This window comes from Bos mutus, chromosome 8 (genome assembly GCF_027580195.1).
Source record: "Bos mutus isolate GX-2022 chromosome 8, NWIPB_WYAK_1.1, whole genome shotgun sequence".
Taxonomy (NCBI): Eukaryota; Metazoa; Chordata; class Mammalia; order Artiodactyla; family Bovidae; genus Bos; species Bos mutus.
This window is the reverse complement of record NC_091624.1, coordinates 72,878,597-72,898,982: the sequence shown is the minus strand read 5'-3', so window position 1 is coordinate 72,898,982 and position 20,386 is coordinate 72,878,597. Positions and strand designations below refer to the sequence as shown.

Genomic DNA, 20,386 nt, shown 5'->3' with positions numbered 1-20,386 from the left:
TCCCTCTCCCACAGAGTCCATTAAGCCAGAAGGAAAAACACCAATACAGTATACTAACGCATATATATGGAATTTAGAAAGATGGTAACGATAACCCTGTATACGAGACAGAAAAGAGACACTGATGTATAGAACAGCTGAGGCTTTAGTATACTGAAGTTAACTATTCCTGAGACGGCCCCTGACTGCCCCCTTGTGGCTATTGGGACACCTTCAGCGCCAACACAGTCTAAAAAAATTTCATTTAAAATGACAAGGCAACCTATATGGATTGCGCTGTACTTCCCTGCCCCTTCCCTCTTGATGTAGCAGAATACTATTTTTCTTAGAGGACAAATCCTCTACAAATTTCTGTCACACTCTCGACTAAAATTGTAGTCAGATCGATTTGAGTTGGTAATGGACATGGAAATCTGGCGTGCTGCGGTCCAAGGGGTCGCAGTCGGACACGACTGAGTGACTGAACTGAACTGAACTGAGACCTAAAGGGAGCACGCTCATGCCCTGTCATGCATCATCAATTTCTCCCAACAGGAAAAGACAATTGCCTACATCTCCAAGAAAACAGGGCGCTATTTAAAATACAGCAGAAAGAAGAAAACTTCTCTCTGGTCCACAGATCTCAGCCAATCAGAGATTAAGCAACACAGCCAATTAGAAGACTCCACACTTTGGACTCCCAGCTTCCCCAGTGGATCCTTTGGTTATCACATCCAGTCCCACCTTCCCCCTTTTCCCTACAAAAGCAAGTTCTTCTTCCTAGTTCTCTGAATTTGCATACGGTCCATGACAGTGCACATATGCTGAATTGCATTCCTCTGGCTATTTCTAAATAAATTCACCTTTGCTGATAAAATAACTGACTATTATTAATGTTGACACTATAATTTTGCAATGGACAATCCTTTACAATCCATGGCCAAAAGAACCTTTTATCTCAAATACTCTGTTTTGAAGATTGAGACTAAGGCCCATTTCTCCCCGTAAAAGTGGTAGGAATTTCCTCAGGGAGCTTTGCATCTGCCTTTAAAACGTACACACAAGTTTTAATATATCTTACACCCAACAATTCGTCAGGCCCTGAGGTACAATTAGAAGCAATGTCACAACCACTGCTTTCATGAAACCTGCAAACTAGGGAAAGAAGTTATCAAACAACTGCACAAATAAATGTGAGCAAACCTACCGAGATAAATACCATGAAGAAAAGGAAAGGTTTCTTGAAGGAGGCGACGTCCCATTAGCAAGCAGGCAAAAGAGGCGGGAAATCCATTTCACTAGAGGGAGGCTTTATCCGTTAGTCACGGCCCCATATTTCATTTGATAAATCTTCCTAGTGAGGGTAGAGAGAAAAACGAACCATTTTCAGAACTAACAGCTTGCCACCTGGGGCAGCCTGAGGGCCCTGGGAAATTCGGGAAGCTTAGGTAGCGCCTCCACAGCTGCCCTCGTCTTGACTCGAAGTTCTCGCGAGATCTGGAGACGAAGATCAGAAGGTGCGCACCTCGCCTTGAAGTTCTCGCGAGGTCCGCACGCGAAGACCAGAAGACTGTGCACGTGCACAGTCGTGCAGGACGGCAGTTAGAGCGCGCGGCGGACCTGGCTTGGGGACCCAGGGATGCCGCGGTTCCTCTATCTGTGTCTCGGGCTCCTGCTGGTTCGAGTCTCCCGTGAGCTGAACGACATTAGCAGAGCCAGGAGATTGTGCGGCCGGCATCTACTGCATGAGATAGTAAAACTCTGTGGCGATGTTAACTGGAGCCACGTTGAGAAGGAAAAGCCTTTCACACAGCTGCTTTCCCAGGCCTCAGAAAAGGTTGAAAGCTTCATTCCTGACCGGTCAGAAAGCTCCCAAACCACTTTTCCGGTCTGGAGGAGAGCAACAAACCCAGGTGAAAATCTAAACCAAAGGCATGTTTGTTCATCTTTGTACATTTCTTATTCTCGAATTCGCTCTGCCAGCCATTTAACTTTAGGAAGTGGAATTTGTGCCTAATATACATACACACGGAGAATGCAATGGCACCCCACTCCAGTACTCTTGCCTGGAAAATCCCATGGACGGAGGAGCCTGGTGGGCTGCAGTCCATGGGGTCGCGAAGAGTTGGACACAACTGAGCGACTTCACTTTCACTTTTCACTTTCATGTATTGGAGAAGGAAATGGCAACCCACTCCAGTGTTCTTGCCTGGAGAATCCTAGGGACGGGGGAGCCTGGTGGGCTGCGGTCTATGGGGTCGCACAGAGTCGGACACAACTGAAGCGACTTAGCAGCAGCAGCATACATTACACAATCTCTGTGAAGCTTTTTTTTTTTTTTTTTTAATTTAACTTCAGGGAAAGAAATGCACAAATGTAAAGTCTACAAAGTTGTATAAGTTTCCCAACTTTCCCTTCTTGCCGTGCCCTTGTCACCTGGCAAACTCTATTTTGTCCTTTAACGCCTAATTATAGGTATCACCTTCCCTGGGAACTTGTGGCTCAAACGGTAAAGAATCTCCTGCCGTGCAGGAACCACAGGTTCAATCCCTGAGTGGGGAAGATCCCCTGGAGAAGGGAGTGGCAACCCACTCCAATATTCTTGGCTGGAGAATTCCATGGACAGAGGAGCCTAGTGGGCTACAGTCCATGAGGTTGCAAAGAGTCAGATACGACTGAAGCTACTTGGCACACACACACAGGAATGTATGTTTTATATGAAATGCCCAGCAGAGGGCCAAGCATAGAGTATATGCTTAAGGTATATTGAATTTATACAAAATGCTTTTAAGCAGTCTTTAGGAAGAACATGGAGAAGGCAATGGCACCCCACTCCAGTACTCTTGCCTGGAAAATCCCATGGATGGAGGAGTCTGGTAGGCTGCAGTCCATGGGGTCGCTAAGAGTCGGACACGACTTCACTTTCACTTTCTGTTTTTACATTTTGTGGCTAATGCATTTTAGTCCCAATACATTTGCTGTTTTAAAAGAAAGTGCTCTTTATTTGTAAACAGTTGCCTAGAGTGTATAGTTTAAGTCACTGCCTTTTACAACAATTCAGTTGTTCTAATTTGGGCAAATTTTGTGAAAGTCAAGATTCTGAAATTAAAGGAAGGAGTAGACTATCATATCAAAAGAGAGACCCTAACATAGATGAGTAAAACAAACTAAAACATTGCCTAGCACTTTGTGAGCACTTACTCTTTTTTATTGTTTTGAAGTATAGTTGGTTTACAATATTAGTCTCTGTTGTACAACTGCTAATTCAAAATTTCTATAGATTATATTACATTTAAAGTTATAAAATATTAGCTGTATTCTGTATTCTTTTTTAATGAATGAATAAAACCTATAAATTATTGATGCTAGGGGAATAAAAACTTTTTTACTGAAGTATAAGTTGATTTACAACATTGTATTAGTTTCAGATGTACAGCAAAGTGACTCTGAGTCCATCCATGTTGCTGCAGATGACATCATTTCATTCTTTTTTATGGATGAGTAATATTCCATTGCATATATATATATACACACACACACACACACACACCACATCTTCTTTACCCATTTGTCTCTCAGTGGACACTTAAGTTGCTTGCATGTAAATAATGCTGCTATGAGCATTGGAGTGCATGTATATTTTCAAATTAGATTTTATTTTTTCCAGATATATACCCAGGAGTTGGATTGTTGGAACATATGGTAATTCTATTTTTAATTTTTTAAGGACCCTCTATACTGTTCTTCATAGTGGTTGCACCAACTTATATTCCTACCAACAGCATAGAAAGATTCCCTTTTCTCCACACCCTCTCCAGCATTTATTATTTGTAGACTTTTTGATGATTGACATTATGTGAGGTGATAGCTCATTGTAGTTTTGATTTCCATTTCTCTATTAGTGATGTTGAGCACATTTTCATATGCCCATTGGCCATCTGTGTATCTTCTTTGGAGAAATATTTATTTAGTTCTGCCCAATTTTTTATTATTTTTTTAATTGAGCTATATGAGCTGTTTGTGTAGTTTGGAAATTAAGTCCTTGTTGGTTGCATTATTTGAAAATATTTTCTCCCATTCTGTAGGTTGTCTTTTCATTTTGTTTATGGTTTCCTTTGCTCTGCAAAAGCTTATAAGTTCAATTAGAGCTCCTTTGCTTATTTTTGGTGTTATTTCTATTGCTTTGGGAGACTGACCTAAGAAACCATTGGTATGATTTATGTCAGAATGTTTTGCCTATTGTCTCTACAAGTTTTATGGTGTTATGTCTTATATTTAAGTCTTTAAGCCATTTTTAGTTTATTTTTGTGTATAGTGTAAGAGAGTGTTACCTTCATTGATTTACATGGGGCTATCCAGTCTGCCAACACCACTTCCTGAAGAGACTATCTTTTCTCTGCTGTATATTCTTGTCTCCCCTGTTGAAGATCAGTTGACCATTGGTGTTGGGTTTATTTCTGGTCTCTCTATTCTGTTCTGTTGATCCATAAGTCTGTTTTTTATGTCAGTACCACACTTTTTTGATAGCTATAGCTTTGTAGTATTGTCTGATGTCTGGAAGGGTTATGCCTTCAGCTTTGTTTTTTTTCCTTTAGGATTGCTTTGTCTATTCTGGGTCTTTTGTGATTCCATATAAATTTTAGGACTATTTGTCTAGTTCTGTTAAAAATGTCATGGGTCATTTGGTAGGAATTGCATTAAATCTGTAGATTTCTTCAAACCCAAGAGCACAGCCTATCTTCTTATTGCTTTGAATCATCTTCAGTTTCCTTTATTAACGTTTTATAATTCTGAGGTTATAGGTCTTTCACCTCCTTGGTTAGGTTTATTCCTAGGTATTTTTTAAATGTGATTTTAAAAGGGATTTTTTTTAACCTTCTGATAGTTCATTGTTAGTGTAAAGAAATGCAACAGATTTCTGTATATTAATATTGTAACCTGCTACCTTGCTGAATTTATCAGTTCTAGTAGTTTTTGTGTGGAGTCTTTAGGGTTTCTATGTAGAGTATCATGTAAAGACAGAAACAATAGAAAACATCAGACTGAATCTTGATCATTTTCTATCATCAAAACCACCTACATATAAATTCATTTTATCCTGTTCTTGTAATGAAGGAATTATCTCTCACCAAACTCTCAGTTGTACTTCAGTTTAGCTGATATTCACACTTTAATGTGTATATGAATCACCTCAGGAATGCTATTAATATACAGATTCTGATTCAGTAGGTCTGGGGTGGAGCCTGAGTTTACTTTTTACAAGCTCCCAGGTAATGCCGATTCCGTTAGTTGAATAATGCTTTCTGAGTAACAAGGGACTAGTTCAGTTTTCTGTTTCTTCTTTATTCTTTCCTCTCACAAGTGCAAGGTGGACTTCCCCTTTTACTTCATGCTTGGTGGGCGTTCCTCTCACATCAAATGCTGTGCTCTCGTTACCTATACCATAGTCAAAATTTTACCTTCAGACATCCAAGCTTGAGTTTGTGATTAAGAATGAGTTTGGAATCCTTTTTCTTGACCAAGCAATAATAAGTCCTTGGTGACCCAGTGGCTAAGACTCCATGCTCCCAGTGCAGGGGGCCTGGGTTCGAACCCTGGTCAGGGAACTAGACCCCACATGCCACAACTAAGACCTGGCACAGCCAAATAAATAAAATATTTTAAAATCAACTTTAAAACTTGTAGCTGGTTAATCACTCCTTTATTTCATGTGTTATTCACAATACCCCAAAGGAGTAAATGTCATTAATTCAGTGAGGAGAGATCTGCAATGAAAGAAGATTTGTAGGAAATGGAAATATATCTGATCATATTTCAGGATTGTCATACACATTAAACATGTTACTATGGGGACTATATAAAGGACAGTTTGTAAAAGTGGAAATATGTGGCAATGAAACCATGGTTTTTTTAAAGTATATGGAAGAAGAAAATGAATTTAGGTTATCAATATGAATTTGTATTAGATTTTAAAGAATTCTTAATCTGTAAGGAAAGATAGACTGTAATCTATTAATTTCCAGTGACTAATTTATTAATAGAAGTTGAAGAGAGGCATGTATTTCCAAAAGAGAATTCCAACATAGAATATATAATTATGTCATTTCTTTTGCATGTGAATGTTGCTGAAAAGTTGATTACTTTTTATTTAGTTTATACAAGCAGAATATATTTCTATGTTAGGCCAAATCAATTATCAATAATTTTAATCTTCTGATAATTTCTTTGAGTCTGACACAGGAAATGACAGTTTGGTACACTGATATTCAAAAATGCCTTCTTCAGAGCTACTCAGACATAAGTTGAATTTCAGATTGTGCACTTCTTGTTAATGAATTCCGAATGTATGGACCATTTTGCCACAACCTATTTCAGAGTGTGGCAGCGTGAAACTAATGTCATATTTCTAAATTCTGAGTATGGTGCTGCCTAACTCTTAGTGCTAGGTGAAATTATTGAAGTTTCATTACCAGTATTTCATAATCCATACCCCTATTCCAGTTAGATAGGCTGTAGTCCCTTATTCCTGGTCTTCATCCATCTGTTCTTGTTTTTTACTAGTATATGAGAATTCCTATGTTCTTATATCCATGCCAAGAATTAAAATTACATAATTTTTAACATTTTCCAGTGTGATAGACATGAAATAAAATCTCATTTAACTTGTTCTGGATTTGAGTACCTCATCATATGCATATTAGCCTTTGGGGTTCCTTTTTTTTTTTGAAAACTTCCTATTTTTCAGAAATTTTATTTCTATATTTTGCCCACTTTTGTCAAAGTTGTCATCTTCCAGTTAATTTGTAAGACTCATTCAAAATCTAGATACAGTAATAGTTATAGGTTTTAGATATTGCAAATATGTCATCCTATTCTGCCATCTATCTACTGGTGTTATTAGATAGTCTTAATTTTTATGCCATTAGACAATAAGTGTTTCACCTTATTGTTCGTCCTTTTGAATGTTTTGGAGGTCCTTTTTTGTTTCTCTATTTGTTTTATAGTTTTACTTTTCTTGTTAGGTCCTTAATTCTTCTGGGGCCCATTTTTGGTTCTGTTCTGGCTAGGAATACTGTCTTTTCTCAAAGTCTTACTTTTCTGTACATGAGGAAGTATTTTTCTGAATACCATCTACTGAACAGTCATTTTTTCCCCACTGATTGTAGAGCCACTTTTATTGTTTATTAAGTTTGTCTGAGATTCTTATTTAACTGGTCTTTTTGTTTGGCTTTGTATTATTACTATACTGTTTCAGCCAACTTTTTCACTCTCCTTTTCACCTGCATCAAAAGACTCTTTAGTTCCTCTTTGGTTTCTGTCACTAGGGTGGTATGATCTGCATATCTGAGGTTATTGATATTACTCCCGGCAATCTTGATTCCAGCTTGTGATTCATCCAGTCTGGCATTTCACATGATGTACTCTACATACAAGTTAATAAGAAAGGTGACAGTATATAGCCTTGACATACTCCTTTCTCAATTTTGGACCAGTGTGTTGTTCCATGTCCAGTTCTAACTGTTGTTTCTTGACCTGCATATAGGATTTTCAGGAGACAGAAAAGGTGGTCTGGCATTCCCATCTCTTTAAGAATTTTCCACAGTTTGTTGTGATCCACACAGTCAAAGGCTTTAGCATAGTCAGTGAGGCAGAAGTAGATGCTATTCTGGAATTCTCTTGCTTTTTCTGTGATCCAGTGGATATTGGCAATTTGATCTCTGGTTCCTCTCACTTTTGTAAATCCAGCTTGTACATCTGGAAGTTCTCAGTTCATGTACTGCTGAAACCTAACTTGAAGGATTTTGAGCATTAACTTGCTAGCATATGAAATGAGTATAGTTGTGCAGTAGTTTGAGCATTCTTTGGCATTGCCTTTCTTTGGGATTGGAATGAAAACTGACCTTTTCAGTCCTGTGACCACTGCTGAGTTTTCAAATTTGCTGGCATATTGAGTGCAACACTTTAACAGCATCATCTTTTAGATTTGAAATAGCTCAGCTGGAATTCTATCACCTCCACTAACTTTGTTAGTAGTAATGCTTCCTAAGGCCCACTTGAGTTCACACTCCAGGATGTCTGACTCCAGGTGAGTGATCACACCATCATGGTTATCCAGGTCATTAAGACCTTTTTTATGCATTTCTTGCCATCTCTTCTTAATCTCGCCTGCTTCTGTTAGGTCCTTACCATTTCTGTCCTTTATTCCCATCTTTACATGAAATGTTCCCTGATATCTCTAATTTTCTTCAAGAGATCTCTAGTCTTTCCCATTCTTCTGTTTTCCTCTATTTCTTTGCATTGTTGACTAAGAAGTCTTTCTTACCTCTCCCTGCTATTCTTTGGAACTCTGCATTCAGTTGGGTATATCTTTCCTTTTCTCCTTTCCTTTTCACTTCTCATCTTTTCCCAGATATTTGTAAGGCCTTCTCAGACAACCACTTTGCCTTCTTGCATTTCTTTTTCTTGGGGATGGTTTTGGCCTGTACAATGTTATGAAGCTCCATCCATAGTTCTTCAAGCATGCTGTCTATCAGATCTAATCCCTTGAATCTATTTGTCGCTTCTACTGTATAATCATAAGAGATTTGATTTAGGTTGTACCTGAATGGCCTAGTGGTTTTTCTTACTTCCTTCAAGTCTGAATTTTGCAATTCAGCTCATGATCTGAGCCACAGTCAGCTCTAGGTCTTGTTTTTGCTGACTGTGTAGTGCTTCTCCATCTTCAGCTGCAAAGAATATAATCAATCCAATTTCGGTACTGACCATCTGGTGATGTCCATGTGTAGAGTCCTCTTTTATGTTGTTGGAAGAGGATGTTTGCAATGGCCAGTGCATTCTCTTGGCAAAACTCTGTTACCCTTTGCCCTGCTTCATTTTGTACTCCCAAGGCCAAATTTGCCTGTTACTCCAGGTATCTCTTGACTTCCTACTTTTGCATCCCAGTGTCCTATTATGAAAGGACATCTTTTTAGGTGTGAATTCTAGAAGGTCTTGTAGGTTTTCATAGAACTGGTTGACTTCAGCTTCTTCAGCAATTGGTTGGGGCATAGACTTGGATGACTGGGATGTTGAGTGGTTTGCCTTGGAAACCAACTGAGATCATTCTGTTGTTTTTGAGATTGCAGCCAAGTACTGCATTTCAGACTCTTTTGTTCACTATGAGAGCTCCATTTCTTCTGAGGGATTCTTGCCCACAGTAATAGATGTAATAGTTATCTGAATTAAATTCGTCCAGTCCAGTCCATTTTAACTGATTCCCAAAATGTCGATGTTCACTCTTGCCATTTCCTGTTTGACCACATCCAATTTACCTTGATTCATGGACCTAACATCCCAGGTTCCTATGCAATATTGTTCTTTACAGTATCAGACTTTACTTTCACCATCAGACACATCCACAACTAGGTGTTGTTTCCATTTTGGCTCAGCCTTTTCATTCTTTCTGGAGTTATTTCTCCTCTCTTCTCCAGTAGCATATTGGACATTTGGGGCGGTGGGGGGTGGGGTGGGGTGGGGTTCATCCTTCAGTTTCATATCTTTTTGCCTTTTCATACTGTTCATGGGGTTCTCAATGCAAGAATACTGGTTTCCCATTCCCTTCTCCAGTGGACTACATTTTGTCAGAACTCTCTAACTTGACCTGTCCGTCTTAGATGGCCCTGCACAGCACGGCTCATAGTTTCATTGAGTTAGACAAGGCTGTGATCCATTTTATCATTTTGGCTAGTTTTCTGTGATTGTGGTTTTTCATTCTGGTGGCTGTGGAACTGAAGTTCTTGTTTCATCTGTCTGCCCTCTCATGGATGAATCTAAGAGGCTTGTGCAAGCTTTCTGATGGGAGGGACTGCTGTGGGGAAAACTGGGTCTTGCTCTGGTGGGCAGGGCCATCTTCAATAAATCTTTAGTCCAATTTTCTGCTGATTGGTGGGGCTATGCTCCCTCCTTGTAGTTTGGCCTGAAGCTCCCAGTCCTGGAGTCTGCAGGCTCTATGGTAGGGCTATAGGCTCTATAGTAGGGCTAATGGCGACCTGCTGCAATAGGACTTATGAGCATGCTGTGCCTCCCAGGACTACTGCTGCCAGTGGCCCCTGGCCCTGCAGAAGGCCACTGTCGACCCATGTCTCCACCAGAGACTCCCAAACATTCACAGGCAAGTCCTGCTCATGTCTCTTGTGGGGCCACTGCTCCTTTCTCCTGGGTCCTGGTGCACACAAGGTTTTTTTGTGCCCTCCAAGAGTCTCTGTTTCCCCAGTTTAGTCGAAGTTCTATAATCAAATCCCACAGACCTTAAAAGTCAGATTTGCTAGGATTCTCAGTCCCTTTGCCAGATCCCCAGGTTGGGAAGTCTGATGTGGGGCCTAGAACCTTGGCATCAGTGTGAGAACTTCTTTGGTACAGTTGTTCTCCAGTTTGTGGGTCACCCACCTGGAGGTTCTATGGTAGGGCTAATGGTGACCTCCTCCAGGAGGACTTAGGTCACACACTGTGCCTCCCAGGACTGCTGCTGCCAGTGCCCGTCCCTGCAGCCGGCCATTGCTGACCCACACCTTTGCAGGAGACCTTCAAACCCACACAGGCAGCTCTGGCTCAGTCTCTTGTAGGGGTCATTGCTCCTTTCCCCTCTTTTCTATTTATACTTAACTCTCTTTGTGATCTGATCCAGTCTTATGGCTCAAAAAATTATCTATATACCTGACTCATAAATTTCTTCAAGCAAAATTTTTTCTTCCATTCTGATTAATCCCATGGGATTTTCCAGGCAAGAGTACTGGAGTGGGTTGCCATTTCCTTCTACAGGGGATCTTCCCAACCCAGGAATAGAACCCAGGTCTCCTGCATTGCAGGCAGATGCTTTACCATCTGAGCCACCAGGAAAACCCAGTTTCAACAAGAGGAAATCTTATTGAGCAAACTTATTTTTCACAGGGCATGGATTGTGGGCTACTGTGGTAGATGGTTTCTTTGGGGTCAGTTGCCAACCTCCTGTCTGTTTCTTTGGGGTCAGGTGCCAACCTCCTGTCTTTGAACTGCAGATTTAGGATGCAGTCACATGGTTCAGAACATGACTCAACAGCAGTGGCTAGAGGCAATATATCCCTCAAAAGGAACTGTAGATGGGCAAGGGCAATGATGGAAATTCAACAAGCCTCCAATTAATTACCTTCTGGTGTTATTTTAATTTCTTATAAGTAATACTGAGTAAGAGCAGTGTAACATTAACAATTCACTGAGCATATCACACTTCTCCATTTCTTTATATTTCAACAGAATGGCTTCTACTAATCACTTAGTTATAAAATATGCATAAAAAAACAAGTAACTCAATTACAAATGGGCAAAAATTTGAATATATATTTCTACAAGGAGGATATACAATAAGGACATGAAAAATGCTCAACATCATTAGTTGCAAGGTCATTACAAATCAAAATGATAATGGGATTCCACTTCACATCCATTAGGATGGCTACCATCAAAAAATGGAAAACATAAAATGTTGGCCAAGATGTATAGCAATTGGAAGCCTAGTATATCAGTGGTGGGATTGTAAAATGGTGTAGCCACTGTGGAAAACTGGCAGTTCCTAAAAAAAGGTAAACAAATTTACCATACAATCCAGCAGTTCTACTCCTAGGTATATACCCAAGAGAACTGAAAATGTGTTCACACAAAAACATGTATGTGGATGTTCTGAGCAGTGTTATTCTTAATAGTTAAAAAGTAGAAAGAACCCACATATTTATCAACTGGGTAAATAAAATGTGATATATCCATACAATGGAAAATTATTCAGCCATAAAAAGAATAAAGTACTGGCAGACATGCTGCAACATGATTGAACCTCGAAAATATGCTCAGTGAAAAAAACCAGACACAAATGACCATATATGGTTATGTTTTAGGCAGATCTGTAGAAATATAAAGTAGATTAGTAGGTACCAGGGGCTGAAAGAAGAGGAAAATGGGAGTGACTCCTAATCGGGGGAGGTTTCTTTTGGGGATGATAGAAATGTTCTGGAATCAGGTAGTGGTGATGTTTGTGCAACCTTGTGAATATACTAATTGTATATTTTAAAATGCTTAATTTTATGGCATATGAATTATAGCTCAAAAAATGTTTTCTGAATAAAAGTGTACAAAGGTTTCTAGGCCTTTTTATAGGAAAACATTACAACTGTTTTACTTAAACATATACATTGCTTTTGAGTAACCATTTTACTAGTTAAAATGTGATTACTTGTGTTTCAGAATTAGCTGGCTTTAGTGTTACAGCATTATGATTAAATTTTCAGCTAAGATTTTAATAAAGGATTTATTTCTTGTCTCTCAACAGTCCCTACTTCTGCCTCTCAGGAAGAAGCAATAAACAATATGAAGATGCAGTCACTGCCTGAGTATCAGTATAAAAAGGCCAACTTGCCTTTTAAGACAAGACAAGAGGAATCTTCCTCATCACAAGATATCAGTCCATATATTCATGAGATTATAGAATTTCAGAAGAAAAATACAAACAAAATCAAAACCTTAAGCAATTTGTTTTGGGGGAATCATCCCCAAAGAAAACGCAGAGGATACTCAGAAAAATGTTGTCAGAAGGGATGTACAAAAGAAGAACTTATTATTGCATGCCTTCCATATATTGATTATGAAAACTTAAGGAAGCATCAGCAGTTGTGACTGAGATATACTAACCATCATGAGACTTACACTAACTTAATAAAAAGCTTAATATATTTTACTTATTATTTTTTTGGTGATTGTCCTTGTAGTTTCTCTGCTGTGACCAACATCTAGATGTATTTGTAAGCACTTAGCAATACTTTGTGGTGGTAATACGACTTAGTATTTTCTTTGGTGCTCTGTTTTTCATATATTTTTATATTTGAAGATATTACTGGAGGTGGCATGATCTATGCAGACATCTAACGATTACCTGTTTATTCTTATTTATGGTTGTGAAACTCTCTTAAGTAGCATTTAAATGGATTATGGAGTGTTCTGCATTCCATGTGTATGATATACTGACTGGTGCCCATTACTATTAGGCTCACTCTAGTATGCCAGTTGGAGAAGGCAATGGCACCCCACTCCAGTACTCTTGCCTGGAAAATCCCATGGACGGAGGAGCCTGGTGCGCTGGAGTCCATGGGGTCGCAAAGAGTTGGACACGACTGAGTGACCTCACTTTCACTTTTCACTTTCATGCATTGGAGAAGGAAATGGCAACCCACTCCAGTGTTCTTGCCTGGAGAATCCCAGGGACGGGAGCCTGGTGGGCTGCTTTCTATGGGGTCACACAGAATTGGACACGATTGAAGCGATGCAGCAGCAGCAGCAGTATGCCAGTACATCTGTCCTACTGACTTAAATTAGCTAACCAACTACCCGTAGTAGCTCTTACACATTTTTAGTAGGTACAGTTTTAATTCTTTGTATAGTAACTGGTAAGTCTTTTCACAGTTTCTATTGAGGACATAGTTCAGTGACTTTCTTGAGGTTGTAATCTCTCTCCGAGATCCCCTGTCTTTGCTTTGAAGGTACTGATACAATGTGAAGTCTTTTTTTTTTTTAAATTTTTAAAAGAAAATCCATCCTGAACCCTCCTCCCTCCTCCCTCCCCATACCATCCCTCTGGGTCGTCCCAGTGCACCAGTCCCAAGCATCCAGCATCGTGCATTGAACCTGGACTGGCATCTCGTTTCATACATGACATTTCACATGTTTCAATGCCATTCTCCCAAATCTTCCCACCCTCTCCCTCTCCCACAGAGTCCATAAGCCTGTTCTATACATCAGTGTCTCTTTTGCTGTCTCATATACAGGGTTATCGTTACCATCTTTCTAAATTCCATATATATGCATTAGTATACTGTATTGGTGTTTGTCCTTCTGGCTTACTTCACTCCGTATAATAGGCTCCAGTTTCATCCACCTCATTAGAACTGATTCAAATGTATTCTTTTTAATGGCTGAGTAATACTCCATTGTGTATATGTACCACAGCTTTCTTATCCATTCATCTGCTGATGGACATCTAGGTTGCTTCCATGTCCTGGCTATTATAAACAGTGCTGCAATGAACATTGGGGTACACGTGTCTCTTTCCCTTCTGGTTTCCTCAGTGTGTATGCCCAGCAGTGGGATTGCTGGATCATAAGGCAGTTCTATTTCCAGTTTTTTAAGGAATCTCCACACTGTTCTCCATAGTGGCTGTACTAGTTTGCATTCCCACCAACAGTGTAAGAGGGTTCCCTTTTCTCCACACCCTCTCCAGCATTTATTATTTGTAGACTTTTGGATCGCAGCCATAATGTGAAGTCTTATTCAGGCTTGGTCAGAATAGAGTGCAGTGTCGGCATCACCTGGGAATGTGTTAGAAATGCAGTTCTAAGGTCCTCTCCCAGACCTACTGAATTAGAACTCTGGGTATGGGGCTCATTGGTCTGCATTTTTACAGGCCTTCTGAGTCATTCTTAAGTAGGTTAAAGGTTGACAATCACTGTTAATATTCACAGTATGAATATTGTAGAAATTCTGTTTATGTGCTTGCATATCTTAACTCAATATAGGTACTATAGCACTAAGTTTTTGGTATGTTTTTCCACTTTATGTCCACATGGGAAAATCTTTTAATGCTACAAATTAGAGCAAAGCTTATACAAAGAATCCAAAGTGAAATTCCTATTTTCTGCCATTAATTAGTGGGTAAGTATAATTTGGAATATTTTTCTAGTTTCTTTCCCAAATATGCACTGTAATGTTCTTTTCAATTAAAATTTTAAATTCCTATTTGGCTCTGTTATTTTTTAGAACCAAAGCTCTTTTCCACGTGTATCTGTTATATTCATTTACAGTGCATTAATAGATACAATTTTTTAACCAGTTCTAGGGTACACCATTCACTTTAATTTTTAGTCACTTGTTTTGATATAAAATGATAGATTATATCATATCATGGTTGAGTGATACAGTAAGTTGGCTGGGTGTTTGATGAAACTGCTCCATTGAGAGTTGCCTTGTAAGCCAAAATACAGTGATACACTTGAACTAGTTTGAAGAAGTGTAGGTCTGTACTTGTAGTTTAAGAATAAAAATGGAGTTTTATTAGCTTCCTAACATATATATCCAAAGTGTCAATTAGAAAATTATGAGATTTACCAAGTATGTTATCTGCCTAGCTATATACTTACCTACACACTTTAGTAATTTTTATGCTAGGGTATATTTAATTAGCTTCTTAGCTTAGTGCCTGTCTGTTAATATCTGTAATTGTATTAACAATGATTTTGTTAATTTAGATAGAACACTCATATTTTCCTTATGGACTCCTTAGAGCAATCCTGAAGTAGGAAAAAAATGAATGAAAGCTGAGGTACCTTAATTTTATGCAGCCTCTTGAGGCTTCTTCATGTTGTTACTTGCTAGTTAGGGGTAGAGCTAGACCAAGATTTTAATCCTAGCATCTTGTTCAATGTTCCTGATGTCAAGATCATGAGCAGAAATTATCCATATGTTTTGTCTGGAGTTCATTTATTTGGCCCCTACTTTGTTTTGTTTGCATCTGTGTTGGTTAATAACTGTCCTATTTCTAAACACTTGGTAAGAATGTATATTCTGCTATATGTACATGCTGCTGTTTGTGGAGTAGTTCATAAATGTCAGTTAGTTGAAGTTGGTTGATTGTGTTGTTCTCAGAGTTCTATATCTTTACTGATCTTGCTGTTTTTTCTGTCAGAGAAAAGTACTGAAATATCTATAATTTTGCACTTGTCTATTTGTTCTTTTAGCTCATTTATTTATGCTTCCTGTATTTAAAAATTACTACATGCATGTTGTATCTATCTTCTACTGAATTAATAGTTTCATTATTATGTCTCCCTCTATCACTGGTAATATTCCTGATACTAATATAGCAACTTCAGCTTTCTTATGATTAGTGTTTCCATCATATATTATTTTTTATCTTTTTATTCTTAACCTCTTTTCATCTTTATATTTAAAATTGGTTCCTTGTAAACAGCGTGTAGTTGGTTCTTGCTTTTTCATTGAGTTTGACAATATATGCCTTTTATTTGGAAGTTTAGATCATTGATTAATGTAATTATCAATATGGTATGGATTTAATTAGCCATATGGTTTGGATTTTAATCTATACTTCTGCTATTATCCTATGTGATTTCTGTTCCTTTTTCTCCTTGCGTTCTGTTGGGTTGAAATCTTTTAAAATTTCATTTTATCTTGTTGGTTACTTTGCTATTTCTTAAAATTTGATACAATATGCATCTTTATTACAGATTCCTTCAAATATTTTATCACTTCACATGCAGTTTAAGACCTTGTCAACACAATACTTCCATTTACCCCTCCTGTCTTTTCTGCTATTTGTGTTTATATATTTAATTTCTATATCTGTTATAAACTATACATTTTTATTTAACTTCTGTTATAAGCTATACATTTTTACTTTATTTTCAAGTATTTTTAATTCATACAATTTTAATGAGATTATTGCTATTGCATACATTTTCAACTGATTTTTATGTTAAACCAGTGTCATGTAGCTGTCAAAACCATGTAGTCCAATTTAAGCTCAGCTGCTTAAAATTAGCCACTTCTGATTGTTTTCATAAAGTCTTTCTACACTACAAACTCATATCAGCATGAATTGTAAACATACCTGTATCAATGCATACATTTCTCAGGTCTGCTCTGTTAAAGCTCTCTGAAAGCTTCACAAGTACTTCTAAATAACCTATTTTATCATGGTATCTTCATAGATTTTCAGTATATCTAATATTGCTTATAAATATATATTTAATTTACCTGGAGACAGCAAAACAGGATTCACTGTGCTTGTTTTTAGCCATGATCATTTTAACTCTGTGCAGAGTATCATATCCATCCATTTGAGTAACTCCATTAAAGTCCTCTGAACCTATCAGGTGAAGTACTTTCACAAAGCTAATACTCACAATGACATCTGTTTTATTCATAAAAATGATGCATGGCTGATAATCTCTGGCATACTGAAACAGTTCTCTGATCAAATGAGCACTTTCACCAATGTACTTGTCTATAGCAGAGCTATATACATTTAGAAAATTGTAGTCCAGCTGGCTAACAGCTCTTGCTATTAGTGTTTTCCCTGTAACTGGCTGTTCATACAACAGCCTTTTAGCCATACTACCATTACAATGGAATAATTCTAGGTTTGTAGGAGGTAGTTCTTTCACCTCTATCAATTTGATAATCTGATAACAGCCCAGTCTCAGAAAAAAGGATTATCTGTGTCCATGAAACATGCTATAAAACAGTGGATCTTGGCAAATGTGTATTCATGTGCAAAGCAGCTCTTGTTCCTGGCTTCAGCTTACTTTTTTTAGGCTACAAGGACAACTCAAAACATATCTTGATCCATTTATAGCTTTAACAGTGAATTTTTGAATCAATATCTTAAGTACTTTACCCACAATCTTTCTACATTTGCGTGACTCGAAGTCCTTCAGATAATTTTCAGACTTCTCATTACTGATTGGTGGTGGTGGTGGTTTAGTCACTAAGTCGTGTCTGACTCTTGCGACCTCAAGGACTGTAGCCTGCCAGGTCCCTCTGTCCATGGGATTCGCCAGGCAAGAATACAGGAGTGGGTTGCCATTTCCTTCTCTAGGGGATCTTCCAGACCCAGGGATCGAACCCAGGTCTCCTGCACTGCAAGCAGTTTCTTTCCCAAGTAAGCTATGAGGGAAGCACACTGATTGGTAAGGTCTTTTATCCTTAACGGTTTAAGATAGCTATTGTCTTGTGTTCCAGCACTTTTTTGCATGTGATAGTCTTGAAGTTTATTATCTCTGTGGTCTACCATGATGAGATGCCATCACTCATAAGGAATGCCAAGAATGGCCATGGCCAATGAGGTGGGGAACAAGGTGGGATGAAGAGGGGAGCAGCACTGGAAGGTGGGGGCCAGATGATCCTGCCCATTTCAATTTTGTATTCTCCCTCACATTCATCATCTATTAGTCTTTCTTCCTTTATTGTCGTGTCAAGTTACCATGTTGTACATAACTGTGTCTGATTATCTTCCTTTATTACAAATAGCTGAGAAAAGAGAAGTGAAGGCAAACAAGAAAAGGAAACATATACTCAACTGAATGCAGAGTTCCAGAGAATAGCATGGAGAGATAAAGCCTTCTTAAGTGAACAATGCAAGGAAACAGAGGAAAATAATAGACTGGGAAAGACTAGAGATCATTTCAAGAAAACTAGGATAAGAAAGCTGTGGTACATATACACAATGGAGTATTACTCAGCCATTAAAAAGAATACATTTGAATCAGTTCTAATGAGGTGGATGAAACTGGAGCCTATTATACAGAGTGAAGTAAGCCAGAAAGAAAAACACCAATACAGTATACTAATGCATATATATGGAATTTAGAAAGATGCTAACAATAACCCTGTGTACGAGACAGCAAAAGAGACACTGATGTATAGAACAGTCTTATGGACTCTGTTGCAGAGGGAGAGGGTGGGAAGATTTGGGAGAATGGCATTGAAACATGTATAATATCATGTATGAAATGAGTTGCCAGTCCAGGTTCGATGCACGATACTGGATGCTTGGGGCTAGTGCACTGGGACGACCCAGAGGGATAGTATGGGGAGGGAGGAGGGAGGAGGGTTCAGGATGGGGAACACATATACCTGTGGCAGATTCATTTTGATATTTGGCAAAACTAATACAATTTGTAAAGTTTAAAAATAAAATAAAATTAAAAAAAAAAGAAAACTAGAGATACCAAACGAATATTTCATACAAAGATACAATAAAGGACAGAAATGGCAAGGACCTAACAGAAGCAGAAGAGATTAAGAAGAGGTGGCAAGAATACACACAAGAACTGTACAAAAAAAAAATCTTAATGACCCAGATGATAGTGTGGTCACTCACCTAGAGCCAGACATCCTGGAACATGAAGTCAAGTGGGCCTTAAAAAAGAAGCACTACAAACAAAGCTAGTGGAGGTGACAGAATTCCAGCTGAGCTATTTCAAATCCTAAAAGATGATACTGTTATTTGGAAAACTCAGCAGTGGCCACAGGACTGGAAAAGGTCAGTTTTCATTCCAATCCCAAAGAAAGGCAATGGCAAAGAAGATTCAAATTACCGTACAATTGTACTCATTTCACATGCTAGCAAATTAATGCTCAAAATTCTTCAAGCTAGGCTTCGGCAGTACCTGAACCAAGAACTACCAGATGTACAAGCTGGATTTACAAAAGTGAGAGGAACCAGAGATCAAATTGCCAACATCTGTTGGATCATAGAAAAAGCAAGAGAATTACAGAAAAAAAAAATCTACTTCAGCTTCATTGACTATGCTAAAGCTTTTGACTGTGTGGATCACAACAAACTGGAAAATTCTTAAAGAGATGGGAATACCAGACCACTTTACCTGTCTCCTAAGAAACCTGTATGCAGGTCAAGAAGCAAATCAGAATTGGACATGGAACAACAGACTGGTTCAAAGTTGGGAAAGGAGTACAACAAGGCGGTATATCATCACACTTATTTAACTTATATGCACAGTTCATCATGTGAAATGCCAGGCTGGACAAATCATAAGTTGGAATCAAGGTTGCTGGGACAGAAAACAACCTCAGATATGCAGATACTACCACCCTAATGGCAGCTAGCAAAGAGGAACTAAAAAGCCTCTTGATGAAGTTGAAAGAGAAGAGTGAAAAAACTGGCTTTAAAACTCAATGTTCAACAAACGAGGGTCATGACATCCGGTCCCACCACTTCATAGCAAATAGACGGTGATAAAGTGGCAACAGTGGCAGATTTTACTTTCCAGGCTCCAAAACCACTGCGGATGGTGGCTGCAGCCATGAAATTAAGACACTTGCTCCTTGGAAGAAAAGCTATGACAAACCTAGACAGAATAGTAAAAAGCAGAAACATCACTTGGCCGACAAAGGTCCAGATAGTCAAAGCTATGGTTTTTCCAGTAGGCATGTACAGATATGAGAGTTGGACCATAAAAAAGGCTTGGCCCAAAGAATTTCTGCTTTTGAATTGTGGTGTTGGAGAAGATTCTTGAGATTTCCTTGGACAGTAACAAGATCAAACCAGTCAATCCGAAAGGAAATCAACCTTGAATATTCATTGGAAGCACTGATGCTGACGCTGCAATAAATAATTTAGCCACCTGATGCAAAGAGCAGACTCATTGGAAAAGGCCCTGATACTGGGAAAGACTGAAAGCAAAAGAGAAGGGGGTGGTAGAGGATGAGATTGTTAGATAGCATCACTGACTCTATGAACATGAGTTTGAGCAAACTCTGGAGATAGTGAAGGACAGGGAAGCCTGGTGTGCTGCAGTCCAAGGGGTTGCAAAGA

At 38.6% G+C, this 20,386-nt stretch overlaps 1 protein-coding gene and 1 pseudogene across 1 annotated transcript; one reads left to right on the top strand and one right to left on the bottom strand.

Annotated features, from left to right (window-relative positions):
* Positions 1-1,473: 1,473 nt before the first annotated feature.
* Positions 1,474-13,901, top strand: LOC102278413 (insulin-like peptide INSL6). Its single transcript, XM_005891361.2, has 2 exons — positions 1,474-1,892; positions 12,314-13,901. The coding sequence occupies exons 1-2, from the start codon at positions 1,619-1,621 to the stop codon at positions 12,655-12,657; spliced, it is 618 nt and encodes a 205-aa protein (XP_005891423.1). The 5' UTR covers positions 1,474-1,618; the 3' UTR covers positions 12,658-13,901.
* Positions 13,902-16,584: 2,683 nt separating this feature from the next.
* On the bottom strand, positions 16,585-18,510 carry LOC138988849 (26S proteasome regulatory subunit 10B pseudogene; annotated as a pseudogene).
* Positions 18,511-20,386: the final 1,876 nt, after the last annotated feature.